This window comes from Microcaecilia unicolor, chromosome 4 (assembly GCF_901765095.1).
Source record: "Microcaecilia unicolor chromosome 4, aMicUni1.1, whole genome shotgun sequence".
NCBI classification, from domain to species: Eukaryota; Metazoa; Chordata; class Amphibia; order Gymnophiona; family Siphonopidae; genus Microcaecilia; species Microcaecilia unicolor.
Window position 1 is genome coordinate 342,519,290 of NC_044034.1, and position 25,059 is coordinate 342,544,348.

At 42.5% G+C, this 25,059-nt stretch overlaps 1 protein-coding gene across 1 annotated transcript; it reads left to right on the forward strand.

Moving 5' to 3' along the window:
• Window positions 1-3,782: 3,782 nt before the first annotated feature.
• On the forward strand, window positions 3,783-23,244 carry IFNGR2 (interferon gamma receptor 2; the record flags this gene model as incomplete). Its single annotated transcript, XM_030202525.1, has 6 exons — window positions 3,783-3,925; window positions 8,696-8,868; window positions 12,421-12,557; window positions 13,477-13,615; window positions 18,122-18,279; window positions 22,420-23,244. Coding segments are annotated over 6 exons (852 nt in total), but the record flags the coding sequence as incomplete, so codon positions are not given.
• Window positions 23,245-25,059: the final 1,815 nt, after the last annotated feature.

A 25,059-nucleotide genomic window follows, 5' to 3' on the forward strand; every position in this document is an offset into this window, starting at 1 on the left:
TTTACAGGCAACCTATAAATCTTCCAGGAAGGTTCAAGGTTCAATTTATTCAATATACAGCAAACTTTCAAAAGGAAATCTAAATGGTCTACAGGCTCAAAAGTTTTGTAAGGGGGGAAGGGAAAAATAAAATAGGGTACATCTATATAAATAAATCCACCTTGAACATTCTGAAGCTCACTGCAAGGCAGTGAAGCACTCAACTCCTGTAGTCTTCTTAGGCTAGGCTATCAGGACCACTCACCCTAACTCATAGACCCGCCCTCAGCCACGCCCCATCTGGACATAAAACGCAACCTCAACGTTCTGAAGACAGCCTGCTGAAGTCATCCCTAAACAGTTCGTTAGTTCGTGGTGGTGAAGCCTTCCAAATCACCGTCTCTATGCCCCGCCCTCGCATCAAACGTCATGACGTCGAGGGCAGAACACAGAGAGTGAAGGGACTGCAACCCCCTCCAACAAACAACGAACCAGGCAGGGGGAGGACTCCTCCCCCTGACTAGGAATCGCTACACACCCTCCATTGCCCCAGGTAAAAATAAGTACCAGCCTGCCATGAGTGGGACACCGCGGGGTACAAGTGTAACAAAAATAAAAAAAAAAACCTTCCATAATGAAGGGCGGGGGGGGGGGGTGCCTGCGAGAGACCTGTAACTGCCCGCCCCTTCACCTGAACAACCCCCGCGCGACACAACATCACATATCACAAAGCCCCGCCCCTACCCCTTCCCTCCTCGCCGCATCACCCGACCCCTCCCCCGCCACATCACCAAGCCCCTCCCCCCCAGTCGACTGCCTCGCCACCCGCAACTGCTAATAGAAACTCTATCTTGCCGCTCCTCCTCTTCTACCCTCAACGTCACTGCCCCTGCAGGGAGACCCCGGAGGAACACACAGAGGTCAGAGGGGAGTGGAGGAGCGCCTGCAGAGATGTCTGCCAATCTGAGATGGTTCTCTACGGAGGTGCGTTTTGCGACAGAGGTTTTTTTTTTTCTTCTCTTTATCTACCGGCTCCTGCTGCTCAAAAGGAGAAGCAGCAGGGGCTAGCCACTGTTAGGATTCGCGGTTGCGGGTGGCGAGGGGTCCATGAAGGAACGGAGGGAGGGGCTTGGTGATGGTCAAGGGTAGGGGGGCCAGGTGATGGGCAAAGGGGGAGGGGAACCTTGCTAGCGCCCGTTTCATTTGTAACAGAAACGGGCTTTTTTTTACTAGTTATATATAAGGATATATATATAAGGATGTCTTGTTGGGCAGACTGGATGGACCGTGCAGGTCTTTTTCTGCCGTCATCTACTATGTTACTATGTTACTATGATAATGGAGAGAGGAAAGTTTACAATTTAAAACAAAGGTTAATAAAGGGAGGGGGAAATATAAACAGGGAGCTTGGTTAACTGTCTCATTTCTGTGCTAAGATCAGAAAGCATTTGGTGGGAAAACCAGAGAGAGATAATAGACTTTAACTATGCATTAAAGTACATGCTGCCAACGCATAGTGCATAGTTTAACATGGTTTACACACAGCCATTCCCAGGGGCAGAGTTGCAAGAAACACGTGTATGTTATAAAATACGCAAGTGTTGTTGCAAACGTTAGAAGAAAAGATACACCTGCCCCAGAGCAGATATAAATGTCTATGCCTGTTTCCTGTTGAAGTAATTTTATACAGACAGATGTGTATGTGTTGCTATTATAAAATGGAAGTGGCATATGTGTCTGCTCGTCTTCATAGCCTGTGCACCCCGTTTGTGAAATGACCCTTCGTGTGTCTGGGAATAAATGATGTTCAGTAGAGCCAAAGATAGGTTGAGAAGGATAAAGATTTAGCCTTGGCCATGAAGAGGTGAGAAGGGTAAAGATATCATATCAATATATATAAATGGCGAGTGTCGTACTCACTCGCAAATGCGCAGTAGAGACCCTCTCTGCCCCGCCCCCGCGTCAATACGTGATGACGGGGGCGGAACAGAGAGGGTCTGTACTGTGCATTTGCGAGGGACACCGCCGTCGCTAACGCTCCCCCCACCCGGAGTTGCCTCCGCCACCCACCTTCCACCCTGTCGGGCCTTCGCTCCGCTATTGACACAGCGAGGGCACGCAGCACACAGCTCTGCTGAGCTGCCGTCGGCCTTCCTTCTTCTTCTCTGCCTGTGTCCCGCCCTCGACGATGTTACGTCACACGAGGGCGGGACACAGGCAGAGAAGAAGAAGGAAGGCCACGGCAGCTCACCAGCAGAGCTGTGTGCTGCGTGCCCTCGCTGTTTCAATAGCGGAGCAAGGGCCCGACCGGGTGGAAGGTGGGTGGCGACGGCTCCGGGGGAGGGGAAGCGGCAGCGGTGAACTCGGCGGCAGAGGGGCCTTTCAACCCCCCCCCCCCCCCTTCCTATACTAGCCCGTTTTTACGGGCTCAACGGCTAGTTTGATATAAAGTTTGTGAAGTGTTCTGGCCAGGCTGCTTTCCTTTTTTTTTGTCCTTTTTTTTTTGTTGTTGTTGTTGTTGCTTAAATAGCTCTTCTTATGAGTTCACTTGGTCACTCCAGTTGCTTATCTAGTATTGATTCATCTGGATGTATCGTGGTGATACAAGATCTGTTGAATGAATAAAGAATAATTTCCCATCCTCGCATGCTTAGGTCCAAAACAGTGAGAGTGACAATGGGAGGAGCTATCAAAAATATAAACACTTGTGTTGTCCCAGGAATGAAACTGAAACAGCATGAAACAGTGAAATCCAGATGATTTTGTTCCTTAAAGTATTCTTATGCAATTGTAAAATAAAATCGTCAAATAACAACCCTGTGCTTATAAATCACTTCAGTCACACTTGTAAGGAGTAGGAAAATCCAATTAAATCGAAGCCTCAGCAGCAACTCGCCTCACACAGGAACACGTCCTGTGACTTGCCTGTGGGAATGAACGTAATGGAAGGAGAAATTAGGACTTACCTGATAATTTTCTTTCCATTAGTTCTTCACACTATTCCAGGAGCCCTCCCGTGGTTCAACACCCTGATTGGTGGCTCTATACATGGTCTTTGTATCCTGTTTTCCAGGGACCTTGTCTTCGGATGGTTCTTGGGGCTGGATGTGTTGGTTGCTGACCATGCTCCTGATTGGGCGTTCTTTCTTCCTTAATGGAGGACTGATACTGAGGAGCTGAGCTGCTAGCAGGGAGCTTATGTAGTGGTGTTCAGTTCTGCATTTTCTATCTCCACCTGCTGGTCGATGGACTGGCCTGGAATAGTGTGAAGAACTAATGGAAAGAAAATGATCAGGTAAGTCCTAATTTCTCCTTCTGATATTTACTTGTGACCTGGATTGGCCACTGCTGGAAGCAGGATACTGAGCTAGATGGACCATTGGCCTGACCCAGTATGGCTATTCTTATTTTCTTATGTACTTGTAGACTATATTTCATATGAACGTTTCTATGAAATATAGACAACAAGTAAAGTATTGTTATATGGAAGCTGATGATGATGACGCAGGCAAGTCATAAGATGTGTTCCTGTGTGAAACGAGTTGCTGCTGAGGCTTCTATTTAATTGGATTTGCCTACTCCTTACAAGTGTGATTGAAGTGATTTATAAGCATAGGGTTGTTATGTGCACTGTTGGACCATTTAACAGTGATTTATCATATTGGGGGGAAAAAAAGGTGCTTCTGCAAAATGGTAGAAAATGTTGTTTGTTTACTAATAATTGTTCAGGAATCTACTGGTGAAATCGGTCCGTGCTGATTTGTAAGAACATGCTGTTAAGAAATAATTGATCTCTTGTCTCTCTGATTACAGATCCTCTGCCAAAGCTGCCTGCTCCACAGAATGTAAAAATCCACTCCTACAACCTAAATAGGGTGTTGTCCTGGGACCCTGTCCTGGTGGAGAATGGCACGGGCAAAGTGACATACGAGGTGGAGTTTCAAGGGTAAGTTAACGTGAATCATTTACTGCATCTGGTACGCTCCAGTTTGAAGACCATTGGAACAACCTAATGAAATGCAATTCATGGCAAAGGCAGTGGCTAATCAAGTGGTGTCAACCTTGACCTTGTGGGTATTATCCAGCCAATGGGAGGGTGGTGGGGGGCAGGAGTACTGAAAGACAATTCTAGTCACAAGAAGAAAGGGAGTAAACCAGGGTGCTGTTCTGTGCAGGAGAAGCTTCTGCATGATGTGGGGGGACTGAACTCTGCAAGGGGCATTGGGCTGCTATTGGAGAGAACCAACAAATGTCCTGGGGGTGGTAAGAATGGGTGAGGGATGGAAGGGAAAATACGAGGGGGCTGCTGCTGGGCATACCTGGTTGGAGTGACCACTTAACGTGGTAAGCACAGGAGCATCAGGCAGCAGCACATACCAAAAGAGGGAGAGTGTGTATGTATGTTCCTGTCCTGAAGAGCGAGAGACAACTGGCCATAATCACTGGCTCCTTGTCCGCTTCCGCATTCAGTTTAAACTTCTCGTACTGACCTTTAAATGCATCCACTCTGCAGCCCCCATTACCTCTCCGCTGTCATCTCTCCCTACATTCCTCCCCGTGAACTCCGCTCCTGGACCTATACGTCTAGCTCCATCTCTATCTGTTTTCAAATCTATGCTGAAAACCCACCTTTTCACTGCTGCTTTTAGCTCCTAGCCACAATTGCCCTCCCCTTGTCCCTTCCTCCCTTCTTACCCATTACTTCCCTCACCCGTAACTGTCTTGTCTGTCTGTATTATTTAGATTGTAAGCTCTTTTGAGCAGGGACTGTCTCTTTGTATCAGGTGTTCAGCGCTGCGTGCATCTGGTAGCGCTATACAAATGCTAATAATAATAATAATCCAAAATGTTTTTGAGGCATGCATGATGTGTCATCAGGCCAGACCCTCAATTGTCCTGGTCCCCACTCCATTTGCTTTGATTGTGGCATCACATTCTTGGAAAAACTTTGTGGTGACTAGTTCACTCTCATGTTAAGATTCAATATATAGTGAGGTTTAGATACAACAGGACTGTCTACGTTCAATCAGCTGACTCTATTAATTAAATTTGGTCAGTTGGTTGATTAACTAAGGGGCAGTTACTTTTTCACATTTTGTTTAGAGATCAGAAACCATTCAGTGTGATATAGGTGCAATAATAGGGGAAATCATGAGCAGGGAAAAAGCTTTTTTTTTTTTTCACATTACTGTATATGGTGAACCTAAGTTAAAATTTGGAACCTATGGATTCAGCTTTATGGAAGATGCAATATTTTCCTTGAGAGTTCCGTTCCTTCAGTCTGGTTCTTCCTCCAGGGGTCAGAACTTGTACCTCTTATAGGTAATCGTCCAGGATGACTCATTTCCCAGCTAATTTACCACCACCACTGCCTCAGAGAATGAAACATCAGAGGAATAGACGGGTCACAGTAGGCTCTGGTAGACTAAGATCTGTGACACAGAAACACTCGCCCTTCCAAGCTTTGCCCCTGTCAAATTCTTTTGCAGCGTTGCATCATTATGATGGTGAAAAAAGAAGTACTGTGGTAGAACCAGAGGCAATGAAAATAGCACAACCCAAGAAGCATCCCCCCAAATAATGACAGATTGGTGAAAAGCAGATAATTCTTACTGCTTGGAGACTCCATTATCAGAGGCATTAACTTAGGAGCACAGTTTAGGGGTTCCAACGTCGTGAAATGGCTTCCAGGATCTTCAGCTACAAGATGTACAGACCAAATATTTATTTATTTATTGCATTTGTATCCCACATTTTCCCACCTATTTGCAGGCTTAATGTGGCTTACAATACATCATGGATAGTGGAAATATAATAGAAAATAGACATTTAGTGTTACAGAAAATTTTTGGCAACATGATAATGATAAGACATGATAGTATAACAAGCAAATATTATAAGACATTTCTAACTATGTGTGGAGGAGTTATGTATATTCACATTGATTGATCTTTGTGGTAAGCCTTGTTAAAGAGATGGGTCTGAAAGTGATCCGAGAAGAGAGCGAGGCTTCCAACGCTGATGATGTAATTCACCTGGGGACAAATGACCTGGCCAACAATGGCAAGTTTACAGCACAGAGAGCGTTCCAGAAGTTTGGGGAGGGACTGAAATCTTTGGTTTGGACTGTGGCTTTTTCTGAAGTAATTCCTACGTTGGGGAGGGGAGAGGAATTCAATAAGTGGCTTGAGTCTTGGTGTAAAGAAGAAGGTTTTAGATACATAGGATATCAATAGAAATCAAACAAAATTAAAACATGGAAAAGAAAATAAGATGATACCTTTTTTATTGGATATAACTTAATACATTTCTTGATTAGCTTTCGAAGGTTGCCCTTCTTCCTCAGATCGGAAATAAGCAAATGTGCTAGCTGACAGTGTATATAAGTGAAAACATTCAAGCATTACTATGACAGTAAAATAGATACCATTGGAGATTCTATATGGAATGTTGCTACTATTGGAGATTCTACATGGAATGTTGCTATTCCACTAGCAACATTCCATGTAGAAGGCTGCGCAGGCTTCTGTTTCTGTGAGTCTGACGTCCTGCACGTATGTGCAGGACGTCAGACTCACAGAAGCAGAAGCCTGCGCGGCCACATTGGTGATCTGCAAGGGCCGACTTCTACATGGAATGTTGCTAGTGGAATAGCAACATTCCATGTAGAATCTATAGAAATCAAACAAAATAAAACATGGAAAAGAAAATAAGATGATCCCTTTTTTATTGGACATAACTTAATACATTTCTTGATTAGCTTTCGAAGGTTGCCCTTCTTCGTCAGATCAGAAATAAGCAAATGTGGTAGCTGACAGTGTATATAACAGTCTCTCATAGACAGTCTAGCAGGGTGGAGAATGGGGTAATACGTGGAAAAATAACAGGCTGTACTGTAATGATGGGCTACATCTTTCTGTGATGGGAAAAAGGATCCCTGGTGAGAAATTCAGACAGTATGTTTCTAGACATTTAAACTAGAGGGTGGGGGTGACAAAAGGAAACAGGGGATTTCAGAAAGTCACCCCTAGAATAAACATGATGGCAGAGGAAAAGGTCATGTAAATATAAAAAAAACACCCAAACTCAATAAGCACATGGAAAGCTACGTGCACAAATGCTTGTAGTCTAAGTAAAAGGTTCAAGACTTGCAAGCCCTGATGTTTGAAGAAAATTTGGGTATTGTTGCTATTACGGAGACATGCAGCATGTTTCGCTTGCACTTCTTCAAGGAAAACACCTTCTCAACAAGCCTGACCCGTCTTGCCAGCCATCTTGACAATAGTAATACTATGGTTGGCAAGACAGGTCAGGCTTTTTGAGAGAGGGTTTTCCTTGAAGAAGCACAAGCGAAACATCCTGCATGTCAGAAGAGTATCCCCCAAGCCAACATTATTGCTAAACCTCTAAGATGAGTACAAGAATTAAAGTTTTATAAGATATATCATACAAAATTAAGATAAAAAGCACAAAATTGTTATTTGTTGAAGAGCCAATGACAAGATTGGTGAATTAAAGCCCGATGACATTTATTTATCTACTGAAAACTGACTTATTCAAGAAGGCATACAACAAACAACCGTCCTAATTACCAAACAATAAGAATGAAGATTAAGATTGGCCCGACCCAATCATGCGACCGAGCAAACTCAATGACCTTAATGAACAAATAGTACCACTTCTAATCTAATATCGTCTACTATGCAACCACAAAAGGCCGACTAACCTCACCGCCATACATTAATACTCTCACCCTAATGTCCTCACCTGAGCAATTACATAATGCTGACACCTACACAAGATCACAATGTATTCTTCTACCATGTATGTATGCACTTGATTGTAAAACCATGTACTAATATGTACGCAAGATCACAATGTATTCTTTCACCATGTTTGTACGCACTTGATTGCAAAACCATGTGCATATTTGTAGTCCGGAATGGTAATTGCCATTACGGCAAATGTAAACCACATTGAGCCTGCAAATAGGTGGGAAAATGTGGGATACAAATGCTACAAAATAAATCAAATAAATTGAGAGTCTCAAGTATCGCCACAAGTTCTGTTAAACAGCTTATTTAATTATTTTAATTTATATAGTGGTTACTTTGAGAATGATACATATCTGGTATAGCAAACTATTATGCTTCCATATTGACTACATTATCAGTCACATAGATGAGATTAATTCGGTGGAGATTATACTCTGCCAAAATGCTTGAAATAAATCAACAAATATTCTCACCAGTTTATCGGTGTTCTCTGTTGCCAAAATTACTGAACACATGCATCAGCTTTCATCAAAGTGAGCTCCTCTTTCAAAAAAAAATTTTTTTTTTAAGCTGAGGTGTTTGTGTCGAGTTTCCGAGTCAAGGTGTGCACGGGGACATAATCTTTCCCTCCCAGCCCCCATCCATTTCTAATCCATCCCCTCCTGTCCCCATGGTAGTAATGACTTTTTTTTGTCCCCATCCCTACGGATGTTTCGGATTTCTGCAGTTTTCTGTTGTCTCCGTCCCTTTGCGCACCTCTGTTCTGGAGGAGTCAAGAAGGTGATTCCCTCAGTGCATGTGATCAAGAGCCTGTAGGTCCATTCCATCTTAGATCTGAGTGTATTAGTTGTTATGTTTTGTCTGGCCTTACTTTTAAGGATATGTTGACAGGCGTACAGCAACAGCGTTGAAATTCACAAACTTTCTATCTTGTTTTGCAGGTGCAATTCAACAGACTGGACTCAAATAAACTGCTTAAAGATCACAGAAACGCAATGTGATTTTACAAACGCATTTCTTGAATTTTGGAGAGTTTTTCTGCGTGTTCGGACAGTAAACAACCAAAGTGAATCTGCTTGGGTGAGCACAACGGAGTTTCAAGCAACCCGAGACAGTAAGAACTCCTGCATTTTGTCCTTATCCTTTCTTTTCTTTTTGTTTGCTCTGTATCGCTTCACCTCCCACTCCTCATGCTTACAGTTGTACATGATGAAGTAAATGGAAGCCGCAGGAGAGGAAGCTTCACCTGGGTTAATGTGTGATAACTCAAGGTGATCAACTTTGGGCTGCACTAACACTTTTCCAAAGCATAATTAAGATAGAGGAAATAATATTGTATAAGTCAAGTTTTTGTAGACCACCTCCAGGAGAAGCTCGGGGCGGTTTACAAAAGTAAAAGTACAATAATAAACTTACTTTCTAGTCTTAATTCTAGAAGGAGAGAGTTCCAGCAGCCAGGAACAGTTTACGAATAGAAAGTTTAATGAAAACAGTAGCTGAAGGAGTTTGATTGTAAATAAGAAGACAAATTTCTATTTCAACGGTTTTTATTGATGATGTACCGCGTCAAACGAAACCAATAAAGTCAAACATTTTGTAAACATTCAGTCATGTCATAATTGTACATGTGCATCTAGTCTAACATCATCATCATTATTTTACATCCTTTCCTCCCCCTTCCCCCCCCCACCTTTATTTTACTCCTTTACCTTTATCTACTTATTTCATGGTAAGAAGACAAATTTAATATACAGGGCCAAGCTCGTGAAGAATTTCTAAACAAAAACCAGAGCAGTTTGAACTCAATCCTAGTGGAAACTGGGAGCCAATGCAGTACTAAAATAATAGTGTAGCTCTTTGAAATGTACTTTTAAGTAAATGTTTTGGCCAGTGCATTTTGAAGTTCCTGTAGTCTAGGGGTTATCTTTTTAGAGAGACCTAAGTAAAGAATATTATTATAATGTAATCCTAAGGATATAATAGCATGAACTGTTTTCTGAAGATCATTTAATTAAAAATCTTGAACCTGTTGTAGTTTAAATAACTGGTAAAACATAGATTTCAGAATTTATTTAAGACTAGTAAAAGAGGCCCGTTTCAGAGCAAATGAAACGGGCGCTAGCAAGGTGTTCGTCGCCCACACCCCTCCCTCCCTGGCCAACCCCTTCGTTGTTCTTCCATTGCTCCGCCCCCAACGTCATGACGTTTGATGCGAGGGCGGGGACTGGAGCGATTTCCCCCCCCCCCCCCCACCTCCCTGCCTCCCTCCCTGCCAACCCCTTCGTTGTTGTGCCATTGCTCCGCCTTTGAGGGCAGGGCCCGGAGCGATTTCCCACCTCCCCACGCCTCCCTGCCTCCCTCCCTGCCAACCCCTTCGTTGTTCTGCCATTGCTCCGCCCTCGAGGGCGGGGCCCGGAGCGATTCACCACCACGAACCTTCGAACCTTTTTGAAGGAAGTCAGGGCTTGGCTTCACTGACGTCAGTGTCCTCAGAACGTTGAGGGTGAGTTTTATTATAGTAGATGAGGTTCTGTCTCAAGAGAAGAATTGATAAATACTCCCAGACTCCTAATAATACTGCTCAAATGAGAAACCATTCCATCCATAACAAGCTGTTCAGAATGCATGGGGCAATTTTTGTCACTGGTTCAACCTTATTTGCTTATAATTTCAGTGAATAAGAGTTCATCTATAATGAGATTTTTGGCAGACTCTCAAAATAGTCATAGGGTGTGGTGGTATTACATGGCAAAATGATCTGGATATCATTCACATAAAGATATATGATAATCCTAGGTCCCTTATCTTACCCAGGGTACTTAGGTAAATATTAAAAAGAACAGAGGACAGCGGGGACCCCTGGGGCACCCCACAACCTGGTTCCCAAAACTTGATTAGGATCTGTTTCTCAGAAAAAGGGAGAATCATGTCCAAACATTTTTATAACTTATCACGGCAAACTAAATTAAATGCAGATAATAGATCTAATTGTATTAATAGTGTGCTACCATCTTTGTAAATTATCCCTCCTCATTGAACGAGGCTAGTAAGCAGCAATCTGTACTAATGGTTTTTTGTAAACCATGACTGCATAGGATCTCAGTGTTTCCCAAACCTGACCTGGGGGAAACCCCAGCTATCCAGGTTTTCAGAATATTCATAAATTGATTTGCATACACTACCTTGGAGGATGTGATAAAAGCAATTTGCTTAACTGAATTTAAAAAAAAAGAAAGGTTTGGACAAATTTTTGGAGGCAAAGCCCATAAATTATTCCTGGGAATAGGTACCGTCTTCCTACTTTTTGAGATCCTGACTTGGCCACTGTTGGAAACAAGATGCTGGGCTTGATGGAGCTTTGGTCTAACCCAATATGGCAATTCTTATGTTCTTATACCCCCTATTGTATGATTTTTTTTTCTTATAAATCACTTTATTTTAAAAATAATTTGTTTTTTTCACATATATTTATAGTGTGATAACTTTTATTTGAACAACAAAAAATGGCTTTTACTAGTCTGTATTACAGATTGTCGGCTTTTTCAATGAAATGTATTTGAAAACTTAAAAAAACAAACTAAAAATCAGTATAACCCTGGAAGGTAATTCAGAAACAAACTATTCTTTCACCTTTGTTCCAGGTGTATAATATTTTTATACATTTAATTATTCAAATCCATATATAATCTGCGAGGCTATGTACAATCTGCTCACATTGATACCTACACTTATTTCATGGAACTATGCTTGCAAAATCAATAGGATAAGCCTGATGGATTTTGTAGATGAACCCATAGGTCTGTCCCATTCATAAAACCTTTCTTACCACAGGTTTGAGCAAGTCTCAAGAGGGGTGACATCATGATTGAGGCCCAAGGGATTGGGTAATATAAAGGGAATTCCATACGCCCCAAATAATATATCACCTGAGAATGAAGTTTCCTATCTTGCACCATACCTTCTAGCAATTTGTAAGACCAAAACTCGCCCTCTCGTTTGATAGCTTGCCACCTTCTGGAATGGATGATGACAAGCTTGACGAGCTTTGTGTCACCCCCTCCCAGATGGGGTGACAAATGGGGAATGTATAATTATGGTACAGCCAGAGACCCCCTCCCCCCCCCCCCCCCCCCCACACTGGAATGGTGGCGGGCCCAGTCATAGAGCTCAGGCTATTACAGACCTTGGCTGAGTCAGAAATCTGATGGCTGACATAACTGGGAGCTTACTGGAAAAGTATGGCCTAGTTTGTAGCCCGGATTGAGGCCTAAATAAGCTAAATTAGGAAAAGTTAGGTCAATAGATATGGAAACAAAATGGAGGATTTCAGCACAAGATGGAAGCCGTATCTGTTACAAAGTGGAATTTTCTCTAATGTATGTTAGAAAAACAAGTTGAGAAATGAGTGAGTCATGCCAGGTGCAAAGAAAATAGGGAACTAGCTGTCCAAGAGGGGAGGGAGACTTTCCTGTGAGCAGGATTGTGGTCAGCCAGTTTGGAATTTACATTAGAGTCAATGGAATGCATTGGTTTTCTATGTACTCGAAATTGTATATATGAGAGGGCAAAAACTGAGCATTTTAGAAGACCTGATTGTTTTCCTTGCAAAAAAGTAGAATATGGTCTTTCCTGATTGACTTTGATTTTTTGCTGTGTTCATTTCTAGCAATTGTGGGACCTCCGACTTCAGTAAAAGTCACTTCAGATTATGGATTACTTACTGTCACTTTCTCTCCTCCCTTTGAGAAGATTTCTGAGCTAAAGTATTATGTGTATTACTGGAAAAACAATGCAGAAAAAAAGGTATGTATTGTAGGTCTAGCTATGGGAGACTGGCTTTGCTTTGTTTTGGGATGAGATTATTGTTGCCTGGGGTGACTTATTTCATCACATGTACACAGAAATGGAACCAGATTTCAAATACATCTCTATATATAAAAGGCACCACCAACGTTCTAAATGAAGCCTCCAGCCGGAAGTGTGAAGTGACAGAGATATCCGGTTTCCCCATGAATGTCTGCCCCGCCCTCACTCTCTCTGTAACACAAACAGTGAAGGAAAACACAGCACAGCACAAAATCGCTCTCTCTGTAACAGTGAAGGGGGGAGGGGAGAGAGAGCAGAGGCCCTCACTCTCTCTGTAACACAAACACAGCACAGCAGGAAACTTAACACTGAAGGACTCGACTGGGAGGGGGGAGGGGACAGACAGCACAGGGGAAGGGAGTGAGGGCAGAGGGCAGGGTCACACACACTCCCACATGCACACTCTGAAGAAAACCTTGCTAGCCCCCGTTTCATTTGCATCAGAAACGGGCTTTTTTTTACTAGTCTTAGTATAAATCCAAAAATAGTTCTGTATCAGCTTGTTGTAGAAACCACCCAAATGGATCTGATTTGTGTTGGATTTCCTTATATTTTCTTCTCCTTCAGCATAATTGTTGGATATGGCCACTAGCAGTCTGCCATGTTTATTTGGCCTGTAACATAGTAACATAGTAGATGACGGCAGAAAAAGACCTGCACGGTCCATCCGGTCTGCCCAACAAGATAACTCGTATGTCCTACTTTTTGTGTATACCTTACCTCGATTTGTATCTGTCTTTTTCAGGGCACAGACCGTATACTGTGTGCTATGAAAAGAGTCATGAAGCAAAAAGTGGTGGAATGTAATTGTGACAGTTTTTTTTTCTCTAATTTTTTTTTTTGTTTTGTTTTTAAGGTGAAAGGAACACAGTCCACATCCGTAACTCTTCGTGACCTGTATTCTTGGACGGAATACTGTCTGCAGGTGTTTGCAGAATACAGTGAAAGAAATGGGACACTTAGTGAACCTGTGTGTAACAAAACTACAGCCACAGGTGATGCTCTGTTCTTTGTAAAGTTTCTGAAAGCATGCTAACAGTTCAGAGAAGGCCTACCGTGACAATCAGTTATTTGCTTTTCTGGGCCACGACTACTAGGAGGCATGGGATAGGTTTAACCAATGCCTCGATAGCAGTATCAAAATAGATGCCAGTTAGTAAGCTTAAATCAAATCCCATAAGGGAGGAATATAAGCTTGTAATACCAGAACTGGACTCTATGTCCGGAGGACCCAGTCAGGGGGCTTGAGATTGATGCATATTTTAAAATTGGATTCATAGATTGTGAAAATAGTGCACAGCGGTCATTTCCTTCTCTGTCCCTTCTTTGATTAAAAAAAAAGAGCTTTGTAGCTATTGCTTGTGTAACCTTGGCATCCTAGTTGGACTGTTGCAGTCTGCTTTACCTGAGGAGACAACAGGTGATCCAGAACGCAGCAGTTTGGTTGCTCAGAGAGTATAGAACAGAAAAGGACAGGTACAAATCAAGGTAAGGTATACACAAAAAGTAGCACATGTGAGTTTATCTTGTTGGGCAGACTGGATGGACCGCGCATGTCTTTTTCTGCCGTCATCTACTATGTTACTATCAAATATATTTTCAAAGCACTTAGCCTTCCAAAGTTCCATAGGTTTCTATGGAACTTTGGAAGGCTAAGTGCTTTGAAAATATGCCTCATAGGTTACTATTTGTTTACAGAGGCTCATAAAATTTAAGATTTCAACCCAGCCAGGTAGGGAATTTTAGTGAATATACCCCGTGCTGATCATTACCTTCTCGATCTCCATCAAAGAGCGTGAGGACAGCTAAGAACTTTAAATTTGTTCTTTTTTTCTTGTGCCTATACCAAAGCTATAGAATATGATGCCAAATGATGTTTGTGCAGTGGACAACTTGTAAGGTTTTACGTGGATGTTGAAAAATTTAGCAGCTCTTGAGGGGAGTTTTCATTGCTCTTAACCACATGTGTAGCTAGTAATCTCTCAGGCTCGTGAACCCCAAAAGTTAATATCTGTTGATAACTCTAATCAGGATGACTTACCAAGCTAAGTTGATATTAGCAACTATTCTGTTGTCATATTGGGGCGAGAGTCCATTTGGCCCATTTTTTTAGAGGTGTAATCTGGAAACAAGAACCAGTCTACTACTACTACTTAACATTTCTAAAGCGCTACTAGGGTTACGTAGCGCTGTACAGTTTTAACATGGAAGGACAGTCCCTTGTCAAGGAGCTTACAATCTAAAAGACAGGTGTACAATCTAAAAGACAAGTGTACAATCTAAAAGACAGGTGTAGAGTCGATCTGATAGGGCATACTATATTTCTCGAAAGGTTAGGTGCCGAAAGCAGCATTGAAGAGGTGAGTTTTAAGCAGAGATTTAAAGATGGGTAGGGAGGGGGCTTGGCGTAGGGGTTGAGGAAGATTGTTCCAGGCATAGGGTGAGGCAAGGCACAATGAGCGGAGCCTGGAGTTGGCAGTGGTGGAGAAGGGAACTGGAAGGAGGGATTTGTCCTGTGAGCGGAGGTTACGGGCGGGAACATAGGGGGAGATGAGGGTAGAGAGGTAGTGAGGAGCCGCAGACCGGGTGCATTTGTAGGTAAGGAGGAGAAGCTTGAATTGTATGCGGTAACTGATCGGAAGCCAGTGAAGTGACTTGAGAAGAGGGGTGATATGAGTCTATTAAAGGCCCTGGATTATTATATCAGTAGGAAGAACAATATTCTCATAACTTAGTTTTATGTGGTCATTGAGGTTCACATACAATTGGGTCCTCTAATAAGGTTGAATGAGACAAAACATTGGCAGTTTAAATGAGTTAGTTATTTGGGGGGGGGGGGGGGGCTTAAACATTTTCGATTATCGTAATATAATTTGGAGTGAGAGGTTATTTTAGTAGGATGTATAACTCCGGCCTAATACTTGGGATCCTTAAGACCTGCTTTTTTCGTGGTCCAGGATTTTTATGTATTTGTAATTTTTGTGTTGCTGTTCGCTGTGTAACCTTGTAAGTGTCTTGGGTGTGAGTGAGACTAAAGAAAAGAATAAAGATAGTACAAACCCTGCACAGGCAGGATTGAGGAGCTTGAAGTGTGTAAGACTGTAGCAGAAAGACGGAAGGCATTCATATGTCTAGTGTTTTCCACAGAACAAGATGCTCGTGGGTAAGGGATCATGCTGTGAAGCTGGGAGGGAAGCTTGGAAGTGCGATCAGATCTCTCTTCAGTGACGGGGTTATGCATATCTGCACTTGCCTACCAGCAGAGGTAGTTAGCTGGCAAAATCACAGTACAATTCGAGCATGCTTTGGACTAGATTAGAGGACTGATGTCCGAGCAAGGGAGGGAGAAAACACAGCCAATCCTGAGTATATAGCAGTATCTTGAAAAAAAAAACAAACACACAAACAGAAAAAACCATGTAATGAAAGACTGAGGGAAACTACCAATTGTTGCCGTGTTCTTGGATATTGACTGATACTCGTGTGCAGTGCTAGGTAAAACAGTGGGTATTACTCAGATGCTGGCTATCTCAAAAAAGATATAGTAGAATTGGAAAAGGTACAGCGAAGGGCGACGAAAATGATAGTGGGGATGGGACGACTTTCCTATGAAGAGAGGCTGAGAAGGCTAGGGCTTTTTAGCTTGGAGAAGAGACGGCTGAGGGGAGATATGATAGAAGTGTATAAAATAATGAGTGGAATGGATCGGGTGGATGTGAAGCGACTGTTCACGCTATCCAAAAATACTAGGACTAGAGGGCATGAGTTGAAGCTACAGTGTGGTAAATTTAAAACGAATCGGAGAAAATTTTTCTTCACCCAACGTGTAATTAGACTCTGGAATTCGTTGCCGGAGAACGTGGTATGGGCGGTTAGCTTGACGGAGTTTAAAAAGGGGTTAGATAGATTCCTAAAGGACAAGTCCATAGACCCCTATTAAATGGACTTGGAAAAATTCCGCATTTTTAGGTATAACTTGTCTGGAATGTTTTTACGTTTGAGGAGCGTGCCAGGTGCCCTTGACCTGGATTGGCCACTGTCGGTGACAGGATGCTGGGCTAGATGGACCTTTGGTCTTTCCCAGTATGGCACTACTTATGTACTTATGTACTTATGTACCCAATACCCTTCTCCGCTGCACAGCTCAGTCATGACATTCATGACATGAGAAAAGCACCAGGGACAAGTACAGTAGGCTGAGAGAAAATAGGACTGATGCAAGGATATTAGGCACTCTAGGAAAACCTTCAGCCTTATGCTCTCCCTCCCAGCATAATACGAGTAAATGAATAGTAAAAAAAAAAAAAAAAAGCACCCTCTGTTATTTCTTTGATTTTTATATAGTTGTTAGAACCTTTTTGTTTTGCTCTGACTGTAGCAGCTGTTTAGTACATCTCCCCTTCCCCTTCCTGCCCAAAGCTGCTGCCTTACACAACTGTTTATTTCTTCCCGATGGCTAGGCTGGCCCTGAGAGAGAGAGGGTGCTTTTTTTAGATTTAAGAAACTTTATTGGCATGACAAATTTTGTATGTGTTGTCAAGCAAAATGGTTTAAAGGAGAAAAAAAATACATAATAAAACCAACAGTAATTCAAGTTACAGGGTAGAGAACTGTTAATAGTATGCACAATTATCAGGTTTTTAAACTAATCTTTGTTTTAAAAATGGAAAGGAAAGGGACAGAGATGGAGAAATCTGTTACTTTAAGCCTGTCGCAAGAAGTAGCCTACACTGATTTTTAATAAAATTTCTAGGCTTTTTTTTAAGGTGGGTAAAATGGGACTGGTTGATGTTTGTTTATAGCCAGGGCATAATAGCCAAACATGTTTAAATTGGAGGAACAGGCTTGGCTGCAACTTCTTGGAAATTGATTCTACAGGACAAAGTCATCCTGTTTTTGTAGTTTCTTTGCTGCTCAACCACAAAGTGAAGATTCCAGCAGAAACAACATGCATTCAAATTTAACACATTTGTGTAATTCAGAGTTTTGCAGTGATTCGTTTACTTTTGCAACGGTTTTCTATTCATCTTCTCTGTGATGGCAGCAGTAGTGATGTGCTGATTGATCTGTTCTTTATGAGCCAATCGACATTCTAAAAATGTAAACAGATGCCAGCTTATGCTACGTGACTCACACAGGCTGTAACACCTCTTGATTTGTATTCAAGATTATTGACAAACATGGCAAAAAGCTATATAAAAAAAACCCACATTTGTCAAGGTGGAATACAATGTGGTGTTCTAACACATTTAACACTGCAGGACCTGATATAATGCAGTGATCCATTAAACTTATACCACATAGGGTAGCGTTCCATCATGCCTGTGGATAATAAAGCAGTGTTCTATCATGTTTAGACAATAGGGCCTGTGGATAATGCATGATCTCTCATGTTTACGCTGTGGGGCTTGTGTATAAAGTGGTGTTCCTTTATGTTTAGGTGATGTCTTGTATCCGTCAGAGCTTCTCCCTAAAGTGATGATGCTTGTTCTCTTTTTCAGCTAGAGCTGCGGCAATCTATAAAGCAGCAAAAATTTTCACAGTACCAATCATTGTATTTATCTTGGTAGTCGGCTATTTCACATTGAAACAGAAGTTTTTTGAAGTTATTAAACGCTGGATTTCCCCTCCTTTTAGGATACCGTCACACATTGAGGAAGTAAGTAGCCGCTTGACCAATTCATGTTTATCATACAATTTCTTTTTCTAAAGGGTCTGTTTACTAAGCCGCACTAGCGGTTGTCCCGGCGCTAATGCTGGCAGAGCCCATTCTCTTTGAATGGGCTCTGTCGTCATTAGCGCTGGGACAGCCACTAGCACGGCTTAGTAAACAGGAGCACAAGTGTTTATATTATGAAAAGTTTTTATGGATCCCATTTGTCCATATTTATGATGTCATATTAGGGACATTGTTCTAAACATGGCTGCTCTTAAGTGCTTAGACAAACTTTCAGGAGAGCAGTTAAAAGAAGTTTAAAATAATGGTTAACCAATGTGGGTTCAGTATTCTACCAGCTGTGTGTGCTTTTGTAATACCATGCAGTGTAGAGCTTGCTGTTGTGATAAAATGAGCTCTTCATGCTTTGCATAGAAACATATTTTGTGGCAGATTTGAGGATTTATTTTGCTGAGAACATCAGTAATAGCAGGCACATGGGGTGGAGGCAGGGAGGAATTAATTCAGAAACCAAGGAAGGTTTCCTTATGACAACGGCTTATTCATATGTACTTTTTGAGAAGTACAGTTGTGGGGATTAGAGCCTGCTTTCATTCTTCACCTTTCTATAACCTGAATCAGTGACTTTGTTCCTGAGATTTCTTTATTGTGAATTTGTGATTCGTTTTTACTTGACGAAAAATCTGACAGTTTCCTGCACGATTTCTTGACGGCACCTTATACTGAAGGGTCACAAGCTGGATCCAAATTTGACCTGCAAAAGGAAGTTTCAGGCAGCCAGAACTCAGTTTCATTATATTACATGGATGAATCTCTTCATAAAGGCATTAAATGATCAAACATGAGTTGAAATCATCAATACCAGTTTTTATCCGTGACCAAGAATACATATAATCTGCAAAGAATCTTGTTCTCAGGATCAATGTAGGTACTAGAACTCTATATTGAGAAGGGTAATAATTAGCCACAGTTCAACCCTGTGACTGGACTTCTGCACCTCCATTCATCCTTAATCAACTTCTATTGCATAACACTTAGTGGATCCTCCCATTCAGCTTTACCCATAATGTCCATCAAAATATTTTGAAAAAAATTTAAAGGAGAGGTTTCATACGCTGTAAAGTATACATTACAACCCCCCCCCCCCCTCCTTTATCCCTTGGTGGTTTCTTCCAGGTCATGCCAGCCTGGAATCATTTTGAACTTGTTTCCTTCTCCTCAGTGCAGGTAGAGCTGTCAGCAGCACTCTATTTTTTTCTAGAAAATTATCCCTGCCCTTCTTTCCTGTTTTTTGAGCCTTCATATTTTTTATCATTTTTTAATACCTTTTTTTTTTTTCAAAACTATGAATTCTTTTATCCGAGGAATGAAAACGAGATTGAAGTGTGCCAGTGCTGGGGGAACCGTCTTAGTTATCAAGAATCTTGCATCAGACGTCACATAGCATGGTGTTGGAAAATTGAGAGTCTGCAAAGCTAGAAAATACTGTGATATTTCACAGATTCCTCTTTATATGTGGAGTAGTGGTTAGAGTGGTGGACTTTGGTCCTGGGGAACTGGGTTCAATTCCCACTGCAGGCACAGGCAGCTCCTTGTGACCCTGGGCAAGTCACTTAACCCTCCATTGCCCCAGGTACAAATAAGTACCTGTATATAATATGTAAGCCCCACAGAAAGTCCCATTCCCTTTTCCCTATTTGAGATTCTACATAGAATGTTGCTACTATTGGAGATTCTAGATGGAATGTTGCTACTATTGAGATTCTGTTGCTACTATTTGAGATTCTACATGGAATGTTAATGTTGCTATTCCACTAGCAACACTCCATGTAGAAGCCTGCCCTTGCAGCTCCGCAGGCTTCTGTTTCTGTGAGTCTGACGTCCTGCACATACGTGCAGGACGTCAGACTCACAGAAACAGAAGCCTGCGCGGCTGCAAGGGCAGGCTTCTACACGGAATGTTGCTAGTGGAGGAGTGGCCTAGTGGTTAGTGTGGTGGACTTTGGTCCTGGGGAACTGGGTTAGATTCCCATTGCAGGCACAGGCAGCTCCTTGCAACTCTGGGCAAGTCACTTAACCCTCCATTGCCCCTGGTACAAATAAGTACCTGTATATAATATGTAAGCCGCACTGAGCCTGCTATGAGTGGGAAAGCACGGGGTACAAATGTAATATATTTCTGTCAGTGATAGGAATGATTATAAGCTTTCTAGTTGTACGTCACCGTCAAACTGATCAAATTACTCTTGATGACCAAAGCATAAGAGTTCTGTCTGAAGTTGCGTTGTGTGTAATTTAGGAGACAAGCCAAATAGACTAAAATACGGCAGCAGTATGCAGGTTATGCAGTGATGGTTTTAGATATCACATAGTTCTAAAGTGTAAAATTGAGGAAAAATAAGTGAAAACTCCCTTTTCAGTATGGAAGAAGTGCTGAAGAGAACAGTGCTGTAATCTGTAACGGGTATATTTATTTATGTATTATTTTTATTTATTTGTACCCCGCGCTTTCCCACTCATGGCAGGCTCAATGCTGCCTTTCTGTGGGGTTTACATAGTATAAACAGAATTCAAACATGCGTGGGATATGCATAAAGGAATCCTGTGCAGTAGGAATGGATCCTCAGAAGCTTAGCCGAAATTGGGTGGCGGAGCAGGTGGGGGAAGAGGGGTTGGTGGTTGGGAGGTGAGGATAGTGGAGGGCAGACTTATACGGTCTGTGCCACAGCCAGTGATGGGAGGCGGGACTGGTGGTTGGGAGGCGGTAAATACTGCTGGGCAGACTTGTATGGTCTGTGCCCTGAAAAAGGCAGGTACAAATCAAGGTAAGGTATACACATATGAGTTTATCTTGTTGGGCAGACTGGATGGACCATGCAGGTCTTTTTCTGCCGTCATCTACTATGTTACAGGTACTTATTTGTACCTGGGGCAATGGAGAGTTAAGTGACTTGCCCAGAGTCACAAGGAGCTACCTGTGCCTGCAGTGGGAATCGAACCCAGTTCCCCAGGACCAAAGTCCACCACACTACCCACTAGGCCACTCCTCCACTAGCAGTATTCAATGTAGAAGCCTGCCCTTGCAGCCGCGCAGGCTTCTGTTTCTGTGAGTCTGACGTGCAGGACGTCAGACTCACAGAAACAGAAGCCTGCGCAGCTGCAAGGGCAGGCTTCTACATGGAATGTTGCTAGTGGAATAGCAACATTAACATTCCATGTAGAATCTCAAATAGTAGCAACAGAATCTCAATAGTAGCAACATTCCATCTAGAATCTCCAATAGTAGCAACATTCCATGTAGAATCTCAAATAGGGAAAAGGGAATGGGACTTGATATGCTGCCTTTCTGTGGGGTTTACATAGTATATACAGGTACTTATTTGTACCTGGGGCAATGGAGGGTTAAGTGACTTGCCCAGAGTCACAAGGAGCTGCCTGTGCCTGAAGTGGGAATCAAACTCAGTTCCCCAGGACCAAAGTCCACCACCCTAACCACTAGGCCACTCCTCCTCCACTGTTGCTACTATTTGAGATTCTACATGGAATGTTGCTATTCCACCAATGTGGCCGCGCAGGCTTCTGCTTCTGTGAGTCTGACGTCCTGCACGTACGTGCAGGACGTCAGACTCACAGAAACAGAAGCCTGCGCAGCCTTCTACATGGAATGTTGCTAGTGGAATAGCAACATTCCATGTAGAATCTCCAATAGTAGCAACATTCCATGTAGAATCTCCAATAGTAGCAACATTCCACGTAGAATCTCAAATAGTAGCAACAGAATCTCAATAGTAGCAACATTCCATCTAGAATCTCCAATAGTAGCAACATTCCATGTAGAATCTCAAATAGGGAAAAGGGAATGGGACTTGATATGCTGCCTTTCTGTGGGGTTTACATAGTATATACAGGTACTTATTTGTACCTGGGGCAATGGAGGGTTAAGTGACTTGCCCAGAGTCACAAGGAGCTGCCTGTGCCTGAAGTGGGAATCAAACTCAGTTCCCCAGGACCAAAGTCCACCACCCTAACCACTAGGCCGCTATGATGTAGTACTAGTATTATGAGTGCTGATGTCCACATTGACCTTCTCTTTTGCCTTTCATTTTTTTTTTTTTTTTGCAGTATTTAAATGAACCCAAAGAACATGTCCTTCTTGCAGTTCAGGAAAAGGGTAGTTTCACCGAAGATCACTATGACACGTTGTCAGTTGTTTCCAGGGATTGAGGCAGTGATAAAAAGAGGATTCTTCCGTCTCCGAGGCCATGGTGTCTGGCTCATGGAAACTTACTCCTGGAAGTTGCAAATGATCAGTGAAACACAGACATCAGTTTACAAAAGTGGTGACACCAACGGTAGTTTGAAGTATCTATTGGATCATTGAAGGAAGCAAATGGTTATGTTCAGGAAAAACTGAAAGACGTTACACTAATCCCCACCCCCCTCAAAAAAAAAAAAAGGTAGGTCTGGCACCTTTTCTCTTTGCTATTTATTCCTCTCTATTTTTATGGAGGGAGGGATATGGTTTGGTAGAGACAGTTCCTCCCACGGCTGTGCTAGGAGAGCTATTAATCCCATGCATATGAGCAAAGGAAACTGTTTTCTTCTGCAATAAAACCCCCAAGACCAATCCTGCAAATTTGCACATGGAGCAGAACAACAGCTGTGGTGGGAGATGGAAAGTGACCCCCCATGCTAAGCACTTTCTTCGTCAAGTATGTTAAATTCAGGAAGCAACGGTCTTGAACTGTGTATACACAAGCTCAGATGTTTTACCAAATAGCCTGAATATGAAAGAGCGTTTGAAATGTTTCTCTAGTTCATTAACAGCTGATTGTGCTCTTCTGGGAGATGACGATATGGAGGAATCATTATATCTGGAATGGGCTCTTGATGCGAGATGCTGTTTTTGAATACTGCGTTCCTTTCCACTGCTTGACAAGGCAAACTATAGAGTGTAATACCGGAAGACTGGAGGGTAGCCAATGTTACTCCGATTTTTAAGAAAGGTTCCAGAGGAGATCCGGGAAATTATAGACCGGTGAGTCTGACGTCGGTGCCGGGCAAGATGGTGGAGGCTATTATTAAGAATAAAATTGCAGAGCATATACAAAAACATGGACTGATGAGACAAAGTCAGCACGGATTTAGTGAAGGGAAGTCTTGCCTCACCAATCTAATGCATTTTTTTGAGGGGGTAAGCAAACATGTGGACAATGGGGAGCCGGTTGATATTGTATATCTGGATTTTCAGAAGGCGTTTGACAAAGTGCCGCACGAAAGACTCCTGAAGAAATTGCAGAGTCATGGAATCGGAGGTAGGGTATTATTATGGATTAAGAACTGGTTGAAAGATAGGAAGCAGAGAGTAGGATTGCGTGGCCAGTATTCTCAGTGGAGGAGGGTAGTTAGTGGGGTCCCGCAGGGGTCTGTGCTGGGTCCGTTGCTTTTTAATGTATTTATAAATGACCTAGAGATGGGAATAACTAGTGAGGTAATTAAATTCGCCGATGACACAAAATTATTCAGGGTCGTCAAGTCGCAGGAGGAATGTGAACGATTACAGGAGGACCTTGCGAGACTGGGAGAATGGGCGTGCAAGTGGCAGATGAAGTTCAATGTTGACAAGTGCAAAGTGATGCATGTGGGTAAGAGGAACCCGAATTATAGCTACGTCTTGCAAGGTTCCGCGTTAGGAGTTACGGATCAAGAAAGGGATCTGGGTGTCGTCGTCGATGATACGCTGAAACCTTCTGCTCAGTGTGCTGCTGCGGCTAGGAAAGCGAATAGAATGTTGGGTGTTATTAGGAAGGGTATGGAGTCCAGGTGTGCGGATGTTATAATGCCGTTGTATCGCTCCATGGTGCGACCGCACCTGGAGTATTGTGTTCAGTACTGGTCTCCGTATCTCAAAAAAGATATAGTAGAATTGGAAAAGGTACAGCGAAGGGCGACGAAAATGATAGTGGGGATGGGACAACTTTCCTATGAAGAGAGGCTGAGAAGGCTAGGGCTTTTCAGCTTGGAGAAGAGACGGCTGAGGGGAGATATGATAGAAGTGTATAAAATAATGAGTGGAATGGATCGGGTGGATGTGAAGCGACTGTTCACGCTATCCAAAAATACTAGGACTAGAGGGCATGAGTTGAAGCTACAGTGTGGTAAATTTAAAACGAATCGGAGAAAATTTTTCTTCACCCAACGTGTAATTAGACTCTGGAATTCATTGCCGGAGAACGTGGTACGGGCGGTTAGCTTGACGGAGTTTAAAAAGGGGTTAGATAGATTCCTAAAGGACAAGTCCATAGACCGCTATTAAATGGACTTGGAAAAATTCCGCATTTTTAGGTATAACTTGTCTGGAATGTTTTTACGTTTGGGGAGCGTGCCAGGTGCCCTTGACCTGGATTGGCCACTGTCGGTGACAGGATGCTGGGCTAGATGGACCTTTGGTCTTTCCCAGTATGGCACTACTTATGTACTTATGTACATATGTGAAACATTTTTAGGATTTCCTTCAGGAGCTTTTCTTTCATCTTTAATCATTGTTGCATTAAAAAAGATGTGGGTGCTTTGATTAAGTGGTTGAATAAGTTGTGGAATATCTGTGAAATGGAAAGATTGAGGGCTATTCGTTGTAAAACTTTATCTAAATGGGAGGTGGTTTGGGAGCCTTTTATTTCACATTGTTCGTTTTGAGTACAGAAACTTAAAGGGAGATGTGATGGTGTTTTTTTTTTTTTTTTTTTAAATAGGGTTGGGGTC